The sequence below is a fragment of the Cibotium barometz genome, chromosome 12 (assembly GCF_041138505.1).
Source record: "Cibotium barometz isolate CiBa-2024 chromosome 12, ASM4113850v1, whole genome shotgun sequence".
NCBI lineage: Eukaryota > Viridiplantae > Streptophyta > Polypodiopsida > Cyatheales > Cibotiaceae > Cibotium > Cibotium barometz.
Genome location: NC_141057.1, coordinates 14,240,536 through 14,262,194, shown reverse-complemented (window position 1 = coordinate 14,262,194; position 21,659 = coordinate 14,240,536). Strand labels below are relative to the sequence as shown.

At 43.4% G+C, this 21,659-nt stretch overlaps 1 protein-coding gene across 2 annotated transcripts; it reads left to right on the top strand.

The window, feature by feature from the left end:
* Nucleotides 1-247: 247 nt before the first annotated feature.
* LOC147633090 (xyloglucan endotransglucosylase protein 1-like) lies at nucleotides 248-12,062 on the top strand. 2 transcript variants are annotated; one of them, XM_086805794.1, is made up of 4 exons: nucleotides 248-533; nucleotides 10,927-11,027; nucleotides 11,297-11,490; nucleotides 11,611-12,062. In XM_086805794.1, the coding sequence occupies exons 2-4, from the start codon at nucleotides 10,974-10,976 to the stop codon at nucleotides 11,993-11,995; spliced, it is 633 nt and encodes a 210-aa protein (XP_086661920.1). In that variant the 5' UTR covers nucleotides 248-533; nucleotides 10,927-10,973; the 3' UTR covers nucleotides 11,996-12,062. The 2 variants fall into 2 exon arrangements, with proteins under 2 accessions (XP_086661920.1, XP_086661919.1); XM_086805793.1 differs by lacking the exon at nucleotides 248-533 and having other exon boundaries at nucleotides 10,908-11,027.
* The last annotated feature ends 9,597 nt before the right edge of the window (nucleotides 12,063-21,659 follow it).

The window sequence follows — 21,659 nt, the reverse complement described above, 5'->3', positions numbered from 1 at the left end:
TGCTGTTGTTGAGATATGAATAAGGGAGATAGCTCCCCTTTTCTACTCACTGCACATGACTATGTATCCCTTATAAATGGGCTGGTGCCTTGAGAGTGATGGCTCACCTTGATTTGATCTCACTCTATAATGTGTGTTTTTAGAGTGATGGCTCACCTTGATTTGATCTCACTCTCTGATGTGTTTGGTCGAGTGTTGTGAATAAGCTGCTGAGCTATATTAAAGGGACTGACTCCATCCTCAGCCCACAAATGCAAAGCCATTAGGCGTTCTCTCTCTCTCTCTCTCTCTCTCAGTCATTCATCACATTCCTTGGGGTACAGTGTGTGTTTAACGTTGTTTTGATTCAAAAGCAAAGATAGAAGGAATGTCGACTAGAATCGTCTTCCTCATTTTGGGCTTGCTGGCGGTGCTCATCATGCCTGCTGCAACCGGTGACTTCTTCCGTTACTTCCAAGTCACTTGGAACCCATCCAAAGTGAAGGTATTGAATGGAGGAGAGTAGCTTCAGCTACTCTTAGATAGCGATTCGGGTACAATATTATCTCCATCCAAAATGTGAAGGTTTCTATCAACCGTACGTGTATTTAATCGAATCATATGTTGTTATAGCCTTAATGGTGGTGATCGAGTTACCAATTATAATTCTGTAGAGCTTGATATCGAATATCGAGATGTCATGAAGGTTAATATCCTTGAAGGCTGCACTTAATCAAACAAATGTCCAATGCAATGCAGTAGAGCAGCTGCTAGTCTTTTTTTTTTTTCAAAAAAAGGCTGATGAATTATGAAAAGAGAGGGGCAAAATTACAAAGGCCACGTGTCCTTAATGCGGGGCCTCCTGGCGCTTTTGCCGCGTGGACATTGCATGTGGCCGTGCATGATTCGAAAAAGGAAAAATTTACAAAATTACGCTGAGTCAGAGGGATCCGAAGAAGGACCAGCCATTTGGCGCACACCAAGCACGTGGTGGCATGTGCGCCGCGTGGGAGGGGCGATAGGGATTGGTCTGCAGTTTGCATGGCGAGTCTTCATCCTTGTGCTTGTTCGACGTTCGGCCTTGCCTGTTGGTTTCGTCCGCCTGCTCGATCAGTTGAGCCTCCCTTCCTTCTCTGCCTAGTCGCCGGCACCTTCTCTCTGGCCGCCTGTTGGTGCTTGAAGGGGATCTTCAACTTACTGAATGGCCCTTCCTCCATTGTCTCTTCCGGCTCGGTCTGTTCTGGCTCAGTCATCGCATCTCCAATTTGAGGGAGGACGGCGTTGGTCCATTGTTCAGATTTGAAGGCGCCCCTGAACGACAGCCTTCTGAGCTGCGTCTTTTCTTTCTTGCTCTTGAGTCCAGGTGGTGGGCTCTCCTGGAGGCTGAAGGGGGACTACCCCTGGGAGTCTTGTATATTCCTCGCCCTTTATGACAGATTGGTTTCGATCCTTTGTAGGGATCCCTTATGGGACCCCTGGACTTTCCTCTTGAATCACCAGTAAGCCTTCCTCTCTTGATGATGGATAATGTGATTCGTTCTGACCCTTTTCCTTCTTTGCAGGTACAGAGAGGGTGCTGTGGCTGGCACCGGTCCCTTGATGATTTGGGGTTCTGTTTTCGATGACTCTGGCACATCGGGGTCATGAGGTTGTGAACATGCCTGCTTTGCCAATATGCGTTAGCCTCTCCATAAATCCTGGTGGACAGACCGACGGTGACTCCATAATGTCGACAGGTCACTTTGCCTTAGCTGCCTTTTGACTTCTCTTGGTTGATTAATGACTGCATGTCTGGTGTTACTCTCTTCTCCTGTGAGGGGAGGGTTAGGGTTGTTTACTGCATCCTTCTGATAGCTTCTATTAATGCTCTGTCTTTTGAGAGGATTAAAAGGATCTTGTCTCTGGTTTTTTCAAGTTGATTCATTGTGTAGTCTGATTTCCTCTTTTGTAATTTAATCAGCAGCCTCTTCTCTAGCTTGAAAAGGGCTTGTGTTTGGTTGTTCCAGAATCTGATGCATGTTGTGATCAAGCATTCTGCTAGGGGAGGGCCCTTAATTTCAGGATTATCAAAAGTGGCAGCTAACCTCTGCAGCCATGCATGCCAAATGTACTCGCACCTTATTGCATTCCAAAGAGATGTAGAACATCCTATATTTTCTCCAAGAATTGTGTTCTTCCAGTTTACTTCTTTCCCCCAGCTTAGAATAACTGCCTGCAACTCTTTGTAGGATTCTGAGATGTGCTTGCAGTGAATAAAAATGTGTAGATCATCCTCGGGAAGGCCACATCTAGAACATTGGTCTGTGGCAATGTTGAACTTGGCTACCTTACACTGGGTCCAGATGGCTCTGTAAGCAATCAGCCATGCGAGACAAGATTTCTTAGGTTCTATGTGCTGACTCCACAACTCCTTGAGGCAGCTGTACCATCTTTTCCTGTCCCAGGCTATATTCCATCTGCGGTTCAGAGTAACCTGGATAGGGGGGGACTTTTCAAGAAAGGGAATGGGTAGGATGGGTTTATTTTTTATCCAACGAAGGGCCAGGAAGTTGAATTTGGGGGGACTGCTGATTCTCCAGATTTCCTGGGTATTCCATTGGAGTGTTCTGCTTTGTACTAGATCTAGTTCAGGGGTTCTGCAGTCGTATTTACCTACCAGCTCTGCTCTTGTGAGCCAAGTACCGGTGAGGGGGTTAAATATATCTGCCCAAGTAGCAAGTCCTTTCCTGTGCAGCTTGAGGGCAATTTTTTCTTCTTCTGGTTCTAGTAGAGGCTGAGGGAGAAAAGACCACCAGCAGGAGTCGGCAGCTATTAACCCTTCTGATTTTTTGTCGTTGAGATTGATGGTAAGTGCTCCTTTAGATCTGAACCAGGCTTTCCAGATTGAAGTAACAAGATGACTCCCTTTGGGGGTAATGGGATGTTTTGATGCTACTATGGTGATCATGGGTAGATTTACCCATTTATTGTGTCTGGTAATAGTAAATCTGGGGAGGTCTTTGACCAGAAGCTGAGCCCAGTCTTCAGATGGGTTTTCCAAAGCTCTGATTATCCATTTAGCAGCCAATCTGTCTGCTAGCAGCCGGATGTCCAGAATCCCCAGACCTCCCTTGATTTTGGGGACCGTGCAGATCTCCCATTTAACTTTAGGTCTGCTTTTGATCCATGGGTCCCCTCCCCACAGGTAGTTTCTACATAGCTTAGTGAATCTGTAAGATCAGCATCAGGAGGCCTCCAGCAGCTGAGGAAGTAAATTGTGGCAGGGATGATGAAGTGGTTGATGACCATAATTCTACCTGCTAGAGAAAGTTGCTTCCTTTTCCATCTAAGCAGCTTACTTTCTATTTTTTCCATTACCCATTTCCATCTTTGCTTCATTGACACCCTGAATCCCATGGGGATTCCAAGAAGCCTGAAAATTTCCCCATCTTGGATGCTATGACATCCTGTTTCCATGAGCCACGAGGGGGGGGGGTACAATGATTGTCTTGTAGTGATACCTGTTTTACTGTGGTTGACTTTGGATCCTGAAGCCTCACAGTAAGTTTGGAGACAGCTCCAGAGTACCTTGATATTCTCCTCTTCGTTTGCTATGAGGCTGTTGGTGTCGTCCGCGAACATCTGTGTGCACATTTGCTCTCCGTTAGGAAGTTTGATGCCCGCTAGTTCCCCTTTGTTTATCTTGTCCTTTATCAGCCAATTGAGCCCATCTGCAGCTATAGCATAGAGTAGGGGAGCTAGAGGGCACCCTTGTCTAATGCTTTTTTCAAGAGGGAAAGGGTCTGACAGCTCTCCGTTGAGGATAATTTTGGCTTTGGCATTCCCAAAAAGTGTCTGAACCATATGGGTGAACTGAGGTCCCAGCCCCATAACTCTTAGGGATTGGAGGATGTAGTCCCACTGGATTCTGTCGTATGCTTTCTCAAAGTCTATTTTGATAAAAAGGAAATCCTGGCTGGATTTTTCTGCATATTCGAAACCTTCCCATAGGGCGATTATGGAGTCCAGGATGTACCGACCTTTGATGAATCCTTTTTGTTCCCTTGAGATCCATTGGTTCATGTGCTTACTCATTCTAGTGGCTAGTACTTTGGCTAAAATTTTGTAGACACTGTTTAGCATAGTGAGAGGTCTCCAGTTTCCCATGATCTCCTTGGGGCCTTTTTTATGGATCAACTTGATGAGACCATTATTAATTTGAGTTGGCAGTGCTCCGTATTTCAGCGATTCATGCCAAACTTTGAGGATGGGGCCTGTTTTAGCACCTCACAAAAGGATTGAAAAAACTCGGCTGGGAGACCATCCTCACCTGGGCTCTTGTTAGGTTTGAGGGAATAGATGACCTCTTTGATTTCCTCCTGAGTGATTTCTTTCTCTAGAGTAGCAGCTATGTTGGCTGGGACTGTTGAAGGTCTGACTTGTTTTATTGTTTCCATTGCGGCTGCCTTGGATGGGGAGGGGGGTCCTTCTTCCTGGAAGATGTTGCTGTAGTATTCAGTGATCAGCTTTCTGTTCTCAGCTTGGGTAACCGCCAGGATTCCTTCCTTGTTTGTTAGCAAGGGGATATGCTCTTGCCTTTGTTTGACCTTGAGGGTTTTAAACATTTCTTGGTTTGGTCTGTCTGCTTTTCCTATTCACCATTCCCTGGTAAATAGTTTAGTGTGTTGCAGAGCTATTTCTTCCTCTCTTTTGATCCTGGCTCTGATCAGGTTGGTATTGGCTGGGTTGCCAGAAGCCTCTTGCTGTTGCAGTTGTTCTTGGAGCTTTGCGAGTCTGCTGCCTCTATGGGCTGCAACCTCTTTTCTGACTTGCCTGAGAAGGTTTTGGGTTGACTTGACGGCAAGGTTCCAAGCTTTGGCCGGAGAGAGGTTTTTGGTGAAGAAGGATTCCCAGATGATTTTGACTTCTTCTTGAACTAGTGGCAATTTGAATAGGGCTGGATCTGTATGAAACCAGCACGCTTTGTGTCTGTGTTCCAGGTTATCCATTGTTGTAATGACAGGGTAATGATCTGAGATGCATGTGGTTGTATCTACAACACATTCGCATCTGTTGAATTTGGAGAAGATTTCACCACTTGCGTATGCTCTGTCCAGCCTGGCTTTTCTGGCCAGGTCGCCTGAGGAGTAGTTCTGCCATGAAAAACTTCCTTCTTGACCTAGATCCTGCAGGTTGAATTTATGTTTTACCTTTTCCCAAGCTTGCTTCTCTGATCCAGCCAGGGCTAGCCCTTTGAACTGTGTAGATCATCCTCGGGAAGGCCACATCTAGAACATTGGTCTGTGGCAATGTTGAACTTGGCTACCTTACACTGGGTCCAGATGGCTCTGTAAGCAATCAGCCATGCGAGACAAGATTTCTTAGGTTCTATGTGCTGACTCCACAACTCCTTGAGGCAGCTGTACCATCTTTTCCTGTCCCAGGCTATATTCCATCTGCGGTTCAGAGTAACCTGGATAGGGGGGGACTTTTCAAGAAAGGGAATGGGTAGGATGGGTTTATTTTTTATCCAACGAAGGGCCAGGAAGTTGAATTTGGGGGGACTGCTGATTCTCCAGATTTCCTGGGTATTCCATTGGAGTGTTCTGCTTTGTACTAGATCTAGTTCAGGGGTTCTGCAGTCGTATTTACCTACCAGCTCTGCTCTTGTGAGCCAAGTACCGGTGAGGGGGTTAAATATATCTGCCCAAGTAGCAAGTCCTTTCCTGTGCAGCTTGAGGGCAATTTTTTCTTCTTCTGGTTCTAGTAGAGGCTGAGGGAGAAAAGACCACCAGCAGGAGTCGGCAGCTATTAACCCTTCTGATTTTTTGTCGTTGAGATTGATGGTAAGTGCTCCTTTAGATCTGAACCAGGCTTTCCAGATTGAAGTAACAAGATGACTCCCTTTGGGGGTAATGGGATGTTTTGATGCTACTATGGTGATCATGGGTAGATTTACCCATTTATTGTGTCTGGTAATAGTAAATCTGGGGAGGTCTTTGACCAGAAGCTGAGCCCAGTCTTCAGATGGGTTTTCCAAAGCTCTGATTATCCATTTAGCAGCCAATCTGTCTGCTAGCAGCCGGATGTCCAGAATCCCCAGACCTCCCTTGATTTTGGGGACCGTGCAGATCTCCCATTTAACTTTAGGTCTGCTTTTGATCCATGGGTCCCCTCCCCACAGGTAGTTTCTACATAGCTTAGTGAATTCGTTAAGATCAGCATCAGGAGGCCTCCAGCAGCTGAGGAAGTAAATTGTGGCAGGGATGATGAAGTGGTTGATGACCATAATTCTACCTGCTAGAGAAAGTTGCTTCCTTTTCCATCTAAGCAGCTTACTTTCTATTTTTTCCATTACCCATTTCCATCTTTGCTTCATTGACACCCTGAATCCCATGGGGATTCCAAGAAGCCTGAAAATTTCCCCATCTTGGATGCTATGACATCCTGTTTCCACGAGCCACGAGGGGGGGGGTACAATGAGAGTTTTGATACACTACAAGGGATTGGGCTCATACCCGCGCTCTTAGCCGCTAAAAATGACTTGTGAAAAAAAGTAGCGGGCCCGTGTATCAGCGCGTGTATAATCGCGGCCAGAGACATGCGTGTAAAACCGCGTGTACAGTACCTCTCAGACGCGCGTATACACAGGTATATACCCGCGTTGTTGTACACAAACGCGTTAATACACGCAGCTATACACGCTTCTTATTATATTAGACGCGCTTATACACGGGTGTATAGCCGCATTCTGCTCAGTTCGTGTCCCAGACGCGTTTTTACTTGCGTTTATACACGCGTTTTTTTAATTTAGATGCGCTTATACACGCGTGACTGCCAGTTTATACGCGTTAATACACGCGTAATTTCCAGGGTATCCGCGTAGATACACGCGAGTATGAAACGCGTGTATGAAACGCGTGTATGAAACGCGTGTATGGCAGCATTGTCTTGTAGTGATACCTGTTTTACTGTGGTTGACTTTGGATCCTGAAGCCTCACAGTAAGTTTGGAGACAGCTCCAGAGTACCTTGATATTCTCCTCTTCGTTTGCTATGAGGCTGTTGGTGTCGTCCGCGAACATCTGTGTGCACATTTGCTCTCCGTTAGGAAGTTTGATGCCCGCTAGTTCCCCTTTGTTTATCTTGTCCTTTATCAGCCAATTGAGCCCATCTGCAGCTATAGCATAGAGTAGGGGAGCTAGAGGGCACCCTTGTCTAATGCTTTTTTCAAGAGGGAAAGGGTCTGACAGCTCTCCGTTGAGGATAATTTTGGCTTTGGCATTCCCAAAAAGTGTCTGAACCATATGGGTGAACTGAGGTCCCAGCCCCATAACTCTTAGGGATTGGAGGATGTAGTCCCACTGGATTCTGTCGTATGCTTTCTCAAAGTCTATTTTGATAAAAAGGAAATCCTGGCTGGATTTTTCTGCATATTCGAAACCTTCCCATAGGGCGATTATGGAGTCCAGGATGTACCGACCTTTGATGAATCCTTTTTGTTCCCTTGAGATCCATTGGTTCATGTGCTTACTCATTCTAGTGGCTAGTACTTTGGCTAAAATTTTGTAGACACTGTTTAGCATAGTGAGAGGTCTCCAGTTTCCCATGATCTCCTTGGGGCCTTTTTTATGGATCAACTTGATGAGACCATTATTAATTTGAGTTGGCAGTGCTCCGTATTTCAGCGATTCATGCCAAACTTTGAGGATGGGGCCTGTTTTAGCACCTCACAAAAGGATTGAAAAAACTCGGCTGGGAGACCATCCTCACCTGGGCTCTTGTTAGGTTTGAGGGAATAGATGACCTCTTTGATTTCCTCCTGAGTGATTTCTTTCTCTAGAGTAGCAGCTATGTTGGCTGGGACTGTTGAAGGTCTGACTTGTTTTATTGTTTCCATTGCGGCTGCCTTGGATGGGGAGGGGGGTCCTTCTTCCTGGAAGATGTTGCTGTAGTATTCAGTGATCAGCTTTCTGTTCTCAGCTTGGGTAACCGCCAGGATTCCTTCCTTGTTTGTTAGCAAGGGGATATGCTCTTGCCTTTGTTTGACCTTGAGGGTTTTAAACATTTCTTGGTTTGGTCTGTCTGCTTTTCCTATTCACCATTCCCTGGTAAATAGTTTAGTGTGTTGCAGAGCTATTTCTTCCTCTCTTTTGATCCTGGCTCTGATCAGGTTGGTATTGGCTGGGTTGCCAGAAGCCTCTTGCTGTTGCAGTTGTTCTTGGAGCTTTGTGAGTCTGCTGCCTCTATGGGCTGCAACCTCTTTTCTGACTTGCCTGAGAAGGTTTTGGGTTGACTTGACGGCAAGGTTCCAAGCTTTGGCCGGAGAGAGGTTTTTGGTGAAGAAGGATTCCCAGATGATTTTGACTTCTTCTTGAACTAGTGGCAATTTGAATAGGGCTGGATCTGTATGAAACCAGCACGCTTTGTGTCTGTGTTCCAGGTTATCCATTGTTGTAATGACAGGGTAATGATCTGAGATGCATGTGGTTGTATCTACAACACATTCGCATCTGTTGAATTTGGAGAAGATTTCACCACTTGCGTATGCTCTGTCCAGCCTGGCGTTTCTGGCCAGGTCGCCTGAGGAGTAGTTCTGCCATGAAAAACTTCCTTCTTGACCTAGATCCTGCAGGTTGAATTTATGTTTTACCTTTTCCCAAGCTTGCTTCTCTGATCCAGCCAGGGCTAGCCCTTTGGATTTGAATCTATCTTTGAGGGATTCTACCATGTTGAAGTCTCCCATTATCAGCAGTGGTGCTCTAAGTCTTAGCATAGATTTCCAGGTCCTGGTTCTCAGCTTCTGAGGGCCGTGGGCATAAACACCAACAAAGGAGAAGTTGTTCATGTGGCATACTATCCACTGGTTGTTAAAGTCTATTTGAAAGTCTTTAAGTTCTTGAATGCTATCATAATGAATGCCTATTGCCAGTCCCCCGGCTCCATGAGGATGAAGTGAGTGGACCCAAAAGTGGTCGGTGGAGATGGTGTGAAGCCTTCTTTTCAGTTCCTCCCCTGACGTCTTGATCTCCACAAGGGATATGAAATCCAGATGTCCTTTTGATTTAATCCATTGTTTTACTAGCTGTGCTTTCGTAGAGTCAGTAAGCCCTTTGACGTTGAAACTTGCTGCTTTCATTATCTTTTATTTGGGGGTTTGTGGGAACCTCCTTTCGCGGTTGACTGAGGGGTGGCTCCCAATTGTGCTCTGCCTCTCTTGAGTTCTTTGCTTATATCCATGTCGTTAGGGTTACCAGATGGTAGGATGAGGCTCTTTTCAGCGGCTGTTGTGACTGTTGTGTCCATGTCAGCAGCATCCAGATTGTCGATTTCCTTGTCTAGCCTCAACTTGTTGATGGGGGTACTTTCAACAGTGTCATTTTCTTCTTCAGCTTCCCCTAGATCTGAAACAGCTGCAAGAACGGAGTATCTGTTGGGTTTGGCTAGAGGGTGAGAGGGCTTGGGCTTGGTGGCTGGTTTCCTTCTATTGACTTGAACAAATTCAGGTTCTTTTATGGCTCCGACAGACTGAGGGGGGCCGAGAGCTGAGTTGGATTGGCTAGGGTTGAGGGGGGGGTCTTTTTCAACTACTTGGGGAAGGATAATCTGAGGGTTTGTTAATGGGCAATTTCTGATGAGATGTCCCTGTTTACCACAATGAAAGCATGAGTTAGGCAAGTGCTTGTAGAGGATAGCCTGCGAATGAGAGAACTCACCACATCCTATTTCTATCTTGTCTGGGAGGGGGAGGGCAAGGTCAAGTTCGACTAGGACTTGGGGGTGCCACGCTAGGTTGTAATCCGAGAAGGCTTTGGTTCCTAGAATTTGACCTAAGGGGGCTAAAATAGCTTTGATCCAGGGGTTTAAGTGGATGGGGAGATTAGGGAGCTCGACCCAAACTGGATACACTGACGACTTGGGCCCGTCTGGGTTGAAGTCCTTAGACCACCTCATGAAACAAAAGGGTATATGTCTGAACATCCATTGGCCAGAACTGATTACTTTCATTGCCATGCTTGCATCTTTAAATAAAAAGAGGTAGTAACCTTTGGGAAGGGCTTGTGTAAGAGTCACCTCTATTCCAAAAGGGGACCAACTTTCTCTTATCCAGGCTCTCATGGCTTCCTTAGATGGTCTAGGCCCAAAGAGGAGTCCCACCAGGCACCTTTCTGAATAATCTTCTACTCTGCTCCTTACCTGATCTATTGGCAGGTTAACGTGAATAGTGGTGGCTGCGTTGTTACCTCGGTCGGTGAAGTTGACTGTCTCTTTCGGCGGGACTGTATCTGCTACTGCCGGTTCTTTTGATGTAGATCTGGACGCCTCTTTGTACTGTTCCTTGTTCTTCATGTTTAAGAGCTGAACTTTGGCATCTTTTAATTCCTGCATCAGTCTTGAGTTTTCGTCCATTACTGCTTCCATGATATTCTCTCCACTCCACGACTTTTCAGGGATGGGGTTCCACGGGTTGGGTGGGGGGGCTAACTGAGAGGTTGAAGGAGATGCTAAGTTAAAGTGACTGCTGAGCATTGGACTTACTTTTGCAGGTGAAGCTGATACGCTCTGTGGTCTAATCAAGGACGGGCTCCTCCGCTCAGTGCCCATGCACTTGGGAGGGCATCCGCCCGCAGAGAAAGAGAGCCTGCGCTGCAGATTGAAAGGGCGGGAAACAGGGGAAGAAACACAGCTAAGAGCTGCTAGTCTTGCTGATTTGGCAGGTTCATTAATAATGTACATCTACGAGGTAGAGATAATTGCTGATCTATAGTCCAATTATTATATGTCTTCTAAGCTAGCGACTACGTACTGCGAGCATTACGAGTCAGAGATAATTGATGATCTATAGTCCAATTAGTATATGTCTTATAAGCTAGCGTCTACTGCGAGCTTGACCTGTCATTCATTAATGTATTTAATGAATGCCTTTATATAAATCGTTCCGTTGAGTTGATGCGTCTAACGTTGGCAGGATCCGGGTTCAAATCTAAGGAGGAGTATCTGTTTGGCAACATCGACATGCAAATCAAGCTGGTTCCGGGAGACTCTGCAGGGACGGTGACGGCCTACTACGTAAGTGTATTAAAGAAATGTGCATACTTGTTTTAGTTCATGATATGGTTAGCTGTGAGGACTACTCAGGTTGCCGTGTGTTCATCAGCTAAAATAAGTGTATTATTAAATGTGCATCTGTGTAAGAGGACATTGATTATATTGTTTTAATGATCTGGTTTTATCATTCATTATCTGAGCTGAAACGTTGCCGTGTACACGTTCATGAGCTTTATATGACAATAAATATGCTTCTCGTGTGTACGTGGTGGGGCGTGGACGTGGTGCAGCTCTCCTCGCAATCGGCGTACCATGACGAGCTGGACTTCGAGTTTCTGGGGAACGTGTCTGGGGAGCCTTACATTCTGCAGACCAATGTGTTTGCCAGCGGAGTGGGGGGCCGGGAACAGCGCATCTTCCTGTGGTTCGACCCCACGGCCGATTTCCACACGTACTCCGTCTCCTGGACCAAACAACAAATCCTGTAAGCACAAAAATTAAGCCTACCTATATAGATAGCCCTTCGCTTCTTCTTCTTCTTTTTGGAAACAGAAAGAAAGATACGTGCGTTCTCATCTCATTTTGCCTGCATAATTACTTGTAGGTTCCTCGTGGATGGCACGCCCATCCGCGCCTTCCCTAACCAGGAGAGTTCTGGGAAGGCCTACTTGGACAAGCAGCCCATGGGCGTCTATTCCAGCATCTGGAACGGCGACCAGTGGGCAACTCGTGGCGGCCAGGTCAAAATCGACTGGACCCACGCCCCCTTCGTCGCCAGCTACCGTAACTTCAATGCCAATGCCTGTGTCGCCACGTCCAGCAGTAGTAGCGGTATAGCCGCTTGTAACACCGTCGGTAGCCCCGCTCCCCCTGTCACACTCGACGCTGCTAAATTGGCTTGGGTGGAGAGAAACTATATGGTGTACAATTATTGCACAGACCACGCACGCTATGCAACGCCCCCCTCAGAGTGCAGAGCTGCTGCATGAAAGGGATGTTGTTTGTAAGCATTTTAACTTCTCAGAAATATTATTATTATTCAGTTATACATAAAAACACCAATAAGAATATCACGATTTATTATCAGCATAGTGGCCAAGTTAAATGTTGCTAACGGAATACGGATTTTTCTACAAATTGAGTCTACTTATGTAATCATTAAATACACCAATATTATTTCTCACACAAGGTAAAGCCATGCAGAGGACAACTCGTTTAAATGCTTAAACAGACTTAATTCTTCAAATTATGCCTCTGGTTATGCAACCATTAAATACACCATTTGTTGGTCCAGCTGCAACAGAACAAAAGAGAGCATAGTGGTTTTACTTCAACACATATCTTTTGGTACATTTATAAGTACATTTACACCAAACCATATAAATATTGATTGTGAGTTTCAAGAAGAGAGAGTCATAGGTAGTGCACATACTTGCCAATCAAGCGGCATTTACAACACAAAATTGGGAACTCAAGATGGACTCACAATGGAAAATTGGGTGCCAAAAACTAGGGAAGACAGTATCTAGAAGAGGGGCTACAATCGGCATAGCATTCCTTGGCCATTTTTCTTGATGAGCACATGACATCACATGAGAGCTTGTCATCATAATGATAAGTTGTGGACTCCCGAATACATCTTATGCAGATCATCAAAATTCGTTGAGGGCAACCATGCACCATGGCCTTCAATTGACACATGTTGATGATTAAAAGTGTCCCTCTCCCATAGGAATTTAACCAAAGTCTACAGATGTATGAAGTATGCATTTTGTTGAGCTAGAAAGGGGGCAACATGAGAAGTGGTTAAAATAGGATGTGTGATGTCACACATCACATTTTAATTCTCTACATGTTACCACCATCGAGCCTTACAAGGAGGCCTACTTGCACCCTTGTTTGTGTAGACGTCTTCCTTAACCTTCCCTCCTTGATAGTTGTGGTCATACCGAGCCCTTGTGATTATCTCAGGTTTGTTCCCTACACCCAAAGATGGAAACCTCAGCACTGCACTTTTTAATCTAGTAAGATGATCATGAAATGTGTTGGAAACCATTGAATTCAGAAGTAAAATGTAAGTTTAAAGATCGAATGTTTCTGTAGTTACAAATAGTGCTACATTTACTTTTAGGACTTGGCATGTAAGACAGTCAATTCAATGAGTGGGCAAACTTAAGCCATCTTGGTTTAATGACCAAGAGATAGGTTGTGATTTTTCCTAAGGTACCCTTAGAGAAATTTTGTTGATGAATGGAGGCCAGAAATATCAATTTAGAAACATAATTCATAAAGCAAGGTCTTCTGTCACAACATAGTATCTTCTTTGAATTTAAACTAGGAAGCAAAACACCTCTTCAAAGACACCCTATAAGGTTACTTATACACGTTTGTGTGGCCCACTTGCAGTTCACATTCCATAGAGAGTGTTAAGAATGAATACATGGGCCTTTATGTGAAAGACACATTATGGCAAAAAATGAAAAAAAAGGGCCATTTAAGGTTTTGATTAAAACACTAATTAGCTGAGGTTTTAGTAGAATGAGACCTCCAAATTTGGCCGTTCAGCGGCACTTTTGGTGCATTTAAGAGATGGGCCACAATAAATACTAACATTCCTTAAATCATGTTGGAGGTACTTTTTAGTCGTTATTCTCAGTATTATTTCAACTTTTGAAACATCTATTGTACAAACATTCCCACCAAAACACATCCGTTTTTTCTCTCGTCAATGCAAGAGAACGCAGATACAAACTTGCTATTAACATAGATCAGGTCTATTCATCTTGGAGAAGTATTCATCACCGAGCATTATTGGACAAAGATGAGGCAAACATACTACGACTAGAGGGAATGAAGCACATTGATTTGTGGGTGGATAGAAGTATTTATCCCAATTCAACTGGTAGACCTCCTCCATTTGTAAATGTTCATGACTTGATTAGATTTATTGGAGATGGTTTTGATGGTCTGCTTGGTTACTGTATGAAGTTATATTCTGCATCTTCTGTGTGCTCAGTCCAAATGCATCAATTGAAAGAAACTTTATTAACATCTCAGAAAACTATTTCAGAGCTTTATGATAAGATTAGAGAGATAGAAGCTATAAACCACTCCTTGAAAGAGAAACTAGTAAACTTGAAAGAAACCCTAGGAGGATTCAGAGAGAGAAAGAGAACTTTAAAGAATATAAGTGAGTTGTCTAGAAGTAGTGGGGCTAAAAAGAGGAGACTCAACCTTGCAAAGAAATGTGTCTCACATTTCAGATATTAATATCCGTCGAAATGAGGAGAGAATAATCAAGCTTCTCATTGAAACCATGAACAAGGCAGACCTGGTCAGAATTCTTCAATCTCTAGAGAATACAAATTTGAGAGATATTACTCTCAAAGAGTTGGTAAGAGACTTAAGGACCATTGTGAAACCAGATGAAATAGTAGAGACTTGTGACACTGTGGTATTAGTCCTTGCAAAGGCTACCAAGCTCTTTCTGGATTATGGTTCCAAAATCTTAGATGCAAGAGAATAAGGGCTTTTGGTTTGCCAAAATCTATTTCAGTTTCACTACCAGGACTACTATGAATCGAAAAATTTCGAGTATTTTTTGAGAGTACATACATATTGAAGGGATAATGCCTTATGAGAAGCAGAAGAAAAAGAGTACATTTGTCTGTAATGCTTTCAACAATATATGGGTGGATCTTAGAAAAGTACAAATTGCAATGGTGCATATGTATAAAATTATTGTAGAAGAATGTGGTGGTGTGCTAAAGTTTGTGTTGAAGCCGGATGAGGTACAGATCCAAAAAGGACAAAAGATGGAAAGAGCGAGCATATCTATCATGAACATGGCAATTGAGTACAGCAATGGTAGAGGAGAGGAACCAGAACATAAAACACAGTCCGAGATGGAGCTTTGGTGGGTTGGTGCAGCTAAGATACCAACTGAAAATTAGATCAAACCCTCAAATGGTTGTTCTCCCACACAGGTATCCCTAATATCATTCAATCCCAAAGTACTGGAGATATGTTCATAGTTGATGGAGTTGGCAATTTTAAAGTGGAATGGCATTTGGGTGCTGACTTAAAGACTATCAAATGTATACTTGGAACCCGGGGGGTTCACCTAAAAGTATGTAAGTGTAGCACGTCAGTTCATCTAAGAGGGGTATTTAAATTCCAAAAAGTTACAGGTTTACATATACAGGAGGGGCTTTTTTATCCAATTTTGAAAAAAAGTTGTAAGTTTCTTAAGAAAGAGGGGTCATTTTATTAGCCTGTGACATGTAAGTAGAGGGGGTTTTTTATTACCTCTTGAACGCACGTGATATGCAACATTTTTTAAAGGTGAACCCCCCGAGACTTGGAATATGCAATGAGGCTAATGCAAAGTATCCTTGCATTTGTTGTATGGAAGGTATGGGATCAAAAGAGTGGAGTAGTTTGCGACCAGCAAGGAGAGTCCCAATGGGAGACTCTATAGATCTGAGTAAGTTCAAGAATAAAGAAAACATTTGGGATTCCATTCTTCCTATCTCTCTTAAGAATGTTCACATATGCACTGTGCATGTAGAGATAAGAATAATTGACAAGCTTGTGAGATTGCATCTTGATTATGCATATTCTATTAAACCAAGATTGTTTGGCAGATCAATGTAAGGAATTATCATGTTATCCATGCCATGTTCTAGTATTTTATCTAAATCCACCTCAAGTTCCTCGGATTGTTGGATCACCTCGTTTGTACTCTTGTTGGTCTCCATCGTTTAGGCTGGATATCCACTAGTTCGTCATTATTGAAGCGTGCATTGCCACTAATTAGATGTTCCAATCGCTCCACCGAAAATATTTCTTATTTTTTTGTATGATCATTGCAAATTCGTCGATGTCAAGCCACTTGGTATTTGCAGCGAGTACATGGCCAAAGTGTCTTCTCCTCTAAATCAACAAAATTTGAGGGTATGGCACCATGGTTTCCATATTGATTTGAAAAACGGGAACGAATGCTTATTTTTGAAGGGGAATCCTCCCTTAAGTATTTGTGGAGGGTGGTAGTCGGTGATAGGTAATTTGAAATGTCGGGGGCACGTAAGATCTCGAAACATTTTGAATTTGAATGAAAAGTAGCGATCGTCAAAATATCCGTCGAAAAGAGCGTGGGAATTTTATTTTTTTGACACTTATTTCCACGCTATTTCCCATGCACTTTTCGACACTTTTTTCCACCATGATTTCGACACTTTTTTCCACGGTTATTTCGACGCATATATCGCCTTGTGGCTCTTTCCCAACTAGTCGATCATCTTCTTCTTGTGTCCATAATCTTGGTTAATCCGGATCAGACGTACTGAGAAATTCAGTTATATATACAAGTGATTCTTAAACAAGCCATCCCGCTGCCATAGTACCTTCAGGACGAGCTCTTTGACGAACAAATCCTTTAAGTTTCTTCATAAATCTCTCCAAGAACAACATCCATCGACTATGGACAACCCCAACCACAGCAACTTCATCACCCACATGAACTCGCAAGTGCAATTGAATGGTTAAAATACTTGTTGGAAAGTATTTCTTAGCCATTGTAACAACCTCGATGGAGTTTAACCGTGCTGCTTCCAATGTATCTCTACTAATCTCTTTCCTTGATATCCAATGTACCACTGTACCAATTTTATAAATTATGGCTATAATGTCATTATTAAGGCAATCCTTGATGGCTATAGGAAGCACGAATTGCAAGAATTTGTGCCGAGTACCTTTTCATATGTGAGTACTCTTATTTTTGTATAGTGTGTGTTCAGTGTTGAGTGAAGAAGATTTTTAGCCTCTGACCTTGTGTGTTCTCTTTTAGGGTTTTATGAGTATGTGTGTGCTTGCAAGAGCTCAAGCTTTCTTCTCCCCTGCATCTTTTCATGGTATCAGAGCCTGGTGCATGCTAAGGGCTGAGCTGCAAAGCAAGAGAAGCACAGGAAGCAGTACGAGGGTAAGAGCTTTAACTACTCTTTCGTATTTGTGTTGGCGAGCAACTACACCCTTGTCGGGAGCTCTATGGGAGGCACCAGCAAACGATCTTTGATTAAGGAGTTTTCTTCGCGGGAGTAAAGCTATAGGGTAGCTATACTGTCCTATCGGACGAAAATTTTTGGGCGTCAGGACCTCTGTTTTTCAGAAAGCAAGCAATTTCGAGCACTACGGATAAGTCATCGATTCTCTGCAAAACTCTGTTTTAAGAACTACAGAAAGACAGATTGGCTGTGCAGACATTGTGTGTGCTACAAGGAGGTCAATAGTTGCCCACATTGGGTGTATGTATGCACATTGAGGTCACTGGTTGTGACATTTGAGTGTACTACAATACCGCTACAGAAAATACAGCAGTTTGTACAGGACAAACCAGAGTGCTGTTTCTGGTAAATTTGTGTGTCTGGCAAGATGTCAAATGATGGCATAAACTAGATTGTTGCTGAGAAGCTTGATAAGAACAACTTCCATGCTTGGAGGTTCAGGCTGACAAATTTCCTCATGGGAAAGGGCTATTGGGACTATATAGAAGGTGAGCATGAAGAGGCACCGAAGATACCGACATCAATCCGACTGCTGCAGATGTGAAAGAGTTCAAGGATTGGAACCAAGGAGCCAGAAAAGTTATGTATTGGCTCTCTATAAGTATACATGACACCATGATTGGGCACATACAGGATGCCAAGTCCCCCAAGGAGGCATGGGACACCTTGGTAAAACGCTATGAAACGAATACCAAGGCACGAAAGATACAGTTGAAGAATGAACTTCATACTATGCATTAAAGATAAAGGGTATTGTGGAATCCCTTGCATCTATTGGTGTTTCAGTAGATGATGATGATAAGGTGAAAGTTTGTCTACGTGGTCTCGGGCCACAATACAAGGCGTTCAAGACATCTATTCAGACTCAAAAAAACATTCCAAATTTCATAGATTTGGTGTCTATGTTGATTATAGAAGAGAAGAGCTTGGGTGAAGACCAACAATCTTCACAAAACAAAAACAGTTCAGAGCAACAGGTCTTCTACACAAGTTTAGGAAGATGATGAGGTAGAGGAAGCCATGGACGTGGTCAAGGAGGTAGCTGAATAGGTAATTAGAATTATGGCCAGCAGTAGCAACAACAACAGTCCCAGAATTCACAACAACAACAACAACAACACGCAGGTGGAAGAGGCCAGTTCAGAGGCAGGGGGAGTCAAAGAGGTCGTGGAAATTGGCAAAGGCAGTATAATGATACACGTGGATGCTTTTAATATGGTAAGCCTGGACATGTGCAGGCAGATTGCTATAAGAAGCAGGCTGATATGCAAAATGGAAAATTGCAGCAAAACAACTATGCATCCTCGAGCAGAAACAATGAGGATAATGAAAGGTTGTTTGTTATGCAGCATGTCGTTAATGCCATGTCTGAAAATGTTGAAGTGGCACATAAAGATGATGTATGGTACATTGATTCAGGTGCTTCGAACCACATAAGTCATGGGGAGTGGTTCAAGGAGATGAAGAACCTTGAAAGACCAAGTTATGTGGAAACAAGGGATGACACTGCTCATCCAATTTGCCATGTTGGAGATGTGCCATTGTCTATGCAGGATGGCAAAGTGAAGTACCTTGCAGATGTACTTCATGTTCGGAACATAACAAAGAATCTGGTTTCAGTTGGCCAGATGATTGAGTAGGGTTTGCAGGTTTGGTTTAATCCCGATGGTTATTATGTTGAATACTTTAAAGACAAGTGCAGGTTGGTTGCTGCTGATTGGGCTGGTAGTATCTCAGATAGAAGATCTACTAGTGGCTTCATGTTTTCTTTGGGGGATGCTGTGTAATTTCCTGTCTAGCTTGCCCCCACCATTCTCCAAATTAGAGGTGCTCTTGCTGTACACTTCATCCCCACATTTGTCCATGGTCTTTTCTCCAAATTTACCCCAGTTTAGGGGTCCCCCAAAATGGTCTCCACATTTGGCCCTCCTACCAGATGACTCGTGTACCCTACTATCCCCCGTATTTAGCAGCTCTTTTAGCTTCTGGCTCATCCTCGTCCTTCTATGTCTACATGCACACTTGCACTTGCCCTCTACATCATCAACTGATGAAGTATTGGTGTAAATCTCACTTTCAAAAGATGGCCTGGGTTGTATCATATCATCTATATGAAACACTCTCAGAGGAGATAACGACCTTGCTCTCCTATGGCCACCTCCGCAGTGTTGCATTGTTCTCATCTCATCATAATGTGCATTTGCACTTGCATTTGTTGTATCCTTCCTACCCATGCTTTTCTTCCATTGCTCCAAAGCACTTGTGGTGGGCTCTGTGTGCCCCAACCTCTAATTCATTGGTTGCTCTGCTCTGCTGCATCTGTGCAGACAGCCCGCATGATTGCGATCCCCTGCAATCATTAGCATAATCTACAGAGATTAAGGAATCATAATAGCCATCATAATCTACATGAATAGGTGAACATGAAATATCTACCTCAGAGGAACAATAGAGTCTATTCAACGGCCTGATTTTGCCATTATGGAAAAGCTCCTCTGCACAGTGGACATGGGAGGGGTAGGTGGCCCTCCATTAGCTTCAGAAAACCTTGCACTGAAATCAAAATTAGAGCTTGCCAAAAAGAAAAAGAGATTCTCCTCTTCATAGTCATCAAGCTGATTTGAATGAGGATGACTCATCCTTACTGCAAAGCCCACCTCTCTCTTCCCAAGAAAGACTAGGGGGCACATTTACAGAGGCCATTACTGTTCTCTCAGATTTTCTCATGTCAAAGCCACCTCTAGTAGGGCTTGTGGGTGCCCTAGACAGGTAATATCCCAAGCTAGTACTCCCAATAGGGCTTGAAGGTGCACTTACAAAAGGGGTAGAAGTAGTGCTAGAATCTTGGTCTGTGTTGTTGTTGTCTTTGATGTTGTACTCTCTCCTTGTTGATGATGATCTCCATAGCTGCAAAGCTGCCTCCATACCGAAAGGCTACAACACTTTGGCAAGCAAGCTATGGAGGCTTGAAGGGTTTAGAAAGGGAGTACTCTCAGAGGCTATGGCAACTAAAGGCCAGGGATCTTATAAAGAGCATTGGAAAGTATACTTCCCATGGAGCTATGCAGTGCATGATGGAAATGGAAAAGAGAGAATACATTGTTGTATGTGTACTCTCTTTAAGATGAGTAATGTGTTTGCTACAATTGGTAGTACAGTGCTTCAAAGGTCTTCATTAGACGGCCATGAGAAGTCAAAGGAACATGAAAAAGCAAAGTTCTTGTGGGATGAAAAGGAAAGAAGATCAACCGTGCCTGTAAACATTCATCTACAGAATATGGATCAAGCAGAGGTAGATAAGAAGGTTGCAAGGGTAAAGGTACTTCTTCAAGTCATGTACTTCATAGCTATTAGAGACAAGCCTTTATCTGACAAAAGAATGTTCAGGAGTTGGGGTTTTTTAAAACGCCAAATGTTCCCACTCAACAACGCTATGCTGCATATTTATGCATTTTTCGAACAAGTTAAAGATGGATGCATGACTTGTGAAAGTGACACTGAAGGATGTGAGAAGTATTCTCTTCACAATGAAACTCTAGGGGAGAAAGATGATTGTCGATACTTAACCACTTGGGACAATTGTATTAATGTTGACAAACAATTTGTTGGTAAAGTTATATCTTCTTTGCATAGCCGTTTTCATGATTTAAAGCTTTTTGAAGTTACAAATATCTTTAGTCCAAGGGACTATCCACCTGATGTGCGCGGTGTTGAAATATACAAGTGAATAGGGTGTGTGCGGGAACAAGCCCTTGGCTAGAGGCTGTAAAAGAAAATCTGTAAATGTGAGAGAACCTGTGAAAAGGTGAGAAGAATCTACTGGGAGAGAATAAAGGGTAGCATGAGAAGATCTAGGAGGTGTAGAGATATTCTGGGAGAGGTGGAGAGAATCAAGCAAAAGAGGTGGAGTGAATCAAGGAGAAATCAGTGGGATTAGATACTTGGATGTAAACTCTATAAATTGAGGCATTGGCCTAATGAGAACTTGCTGGTTTTTTATTATCCATGCTTACATTAAGCTATTAGTTAATTACTCACTAATCACATCTTAATTATCATCTAATCTCTTTGTTAATGATGTTGATTCTAGCATTTGATCCACCATAGCTTATCATATTACTGTAGTTCTAACATGGTATCAGAGCCTAGCTTAGAATCCATTAATTTGTGAGCCCATTATCTTGCTAATCACTTGGTTAATTAGGATTAGTAGCTAGTTAATATTTTTCCCTCGTTTTCAACTAACCCTCTGTACCCCCAGCTGCTGGAGGAGCTCTATCTCCCATCATACATCAAATTAGCTCAAGCCACTTTTTAGGTAAACCTAGCTAACTTAGTTGTGCTCCAGCCCATCTAAATAGAAGCTCAAACCGCCACGCACTGCTGCAGTTCTATGCTTTTTTACAAGCGCCATTTTTTCTGAGAAAAATTGACATCTTGTCTTCTCCAATTGCAGTGGGTCTAATTCCTCTTAGCCCCGGGGGTTTTCAAGCATGCTCTATAAGTTGGTGAAGTCAGAATTTGATTTGATCAAGTCTATAGTGAGATCCAAGCTCTTCATCAAATCTGAAGGTGACTTTGGTAAAACAGA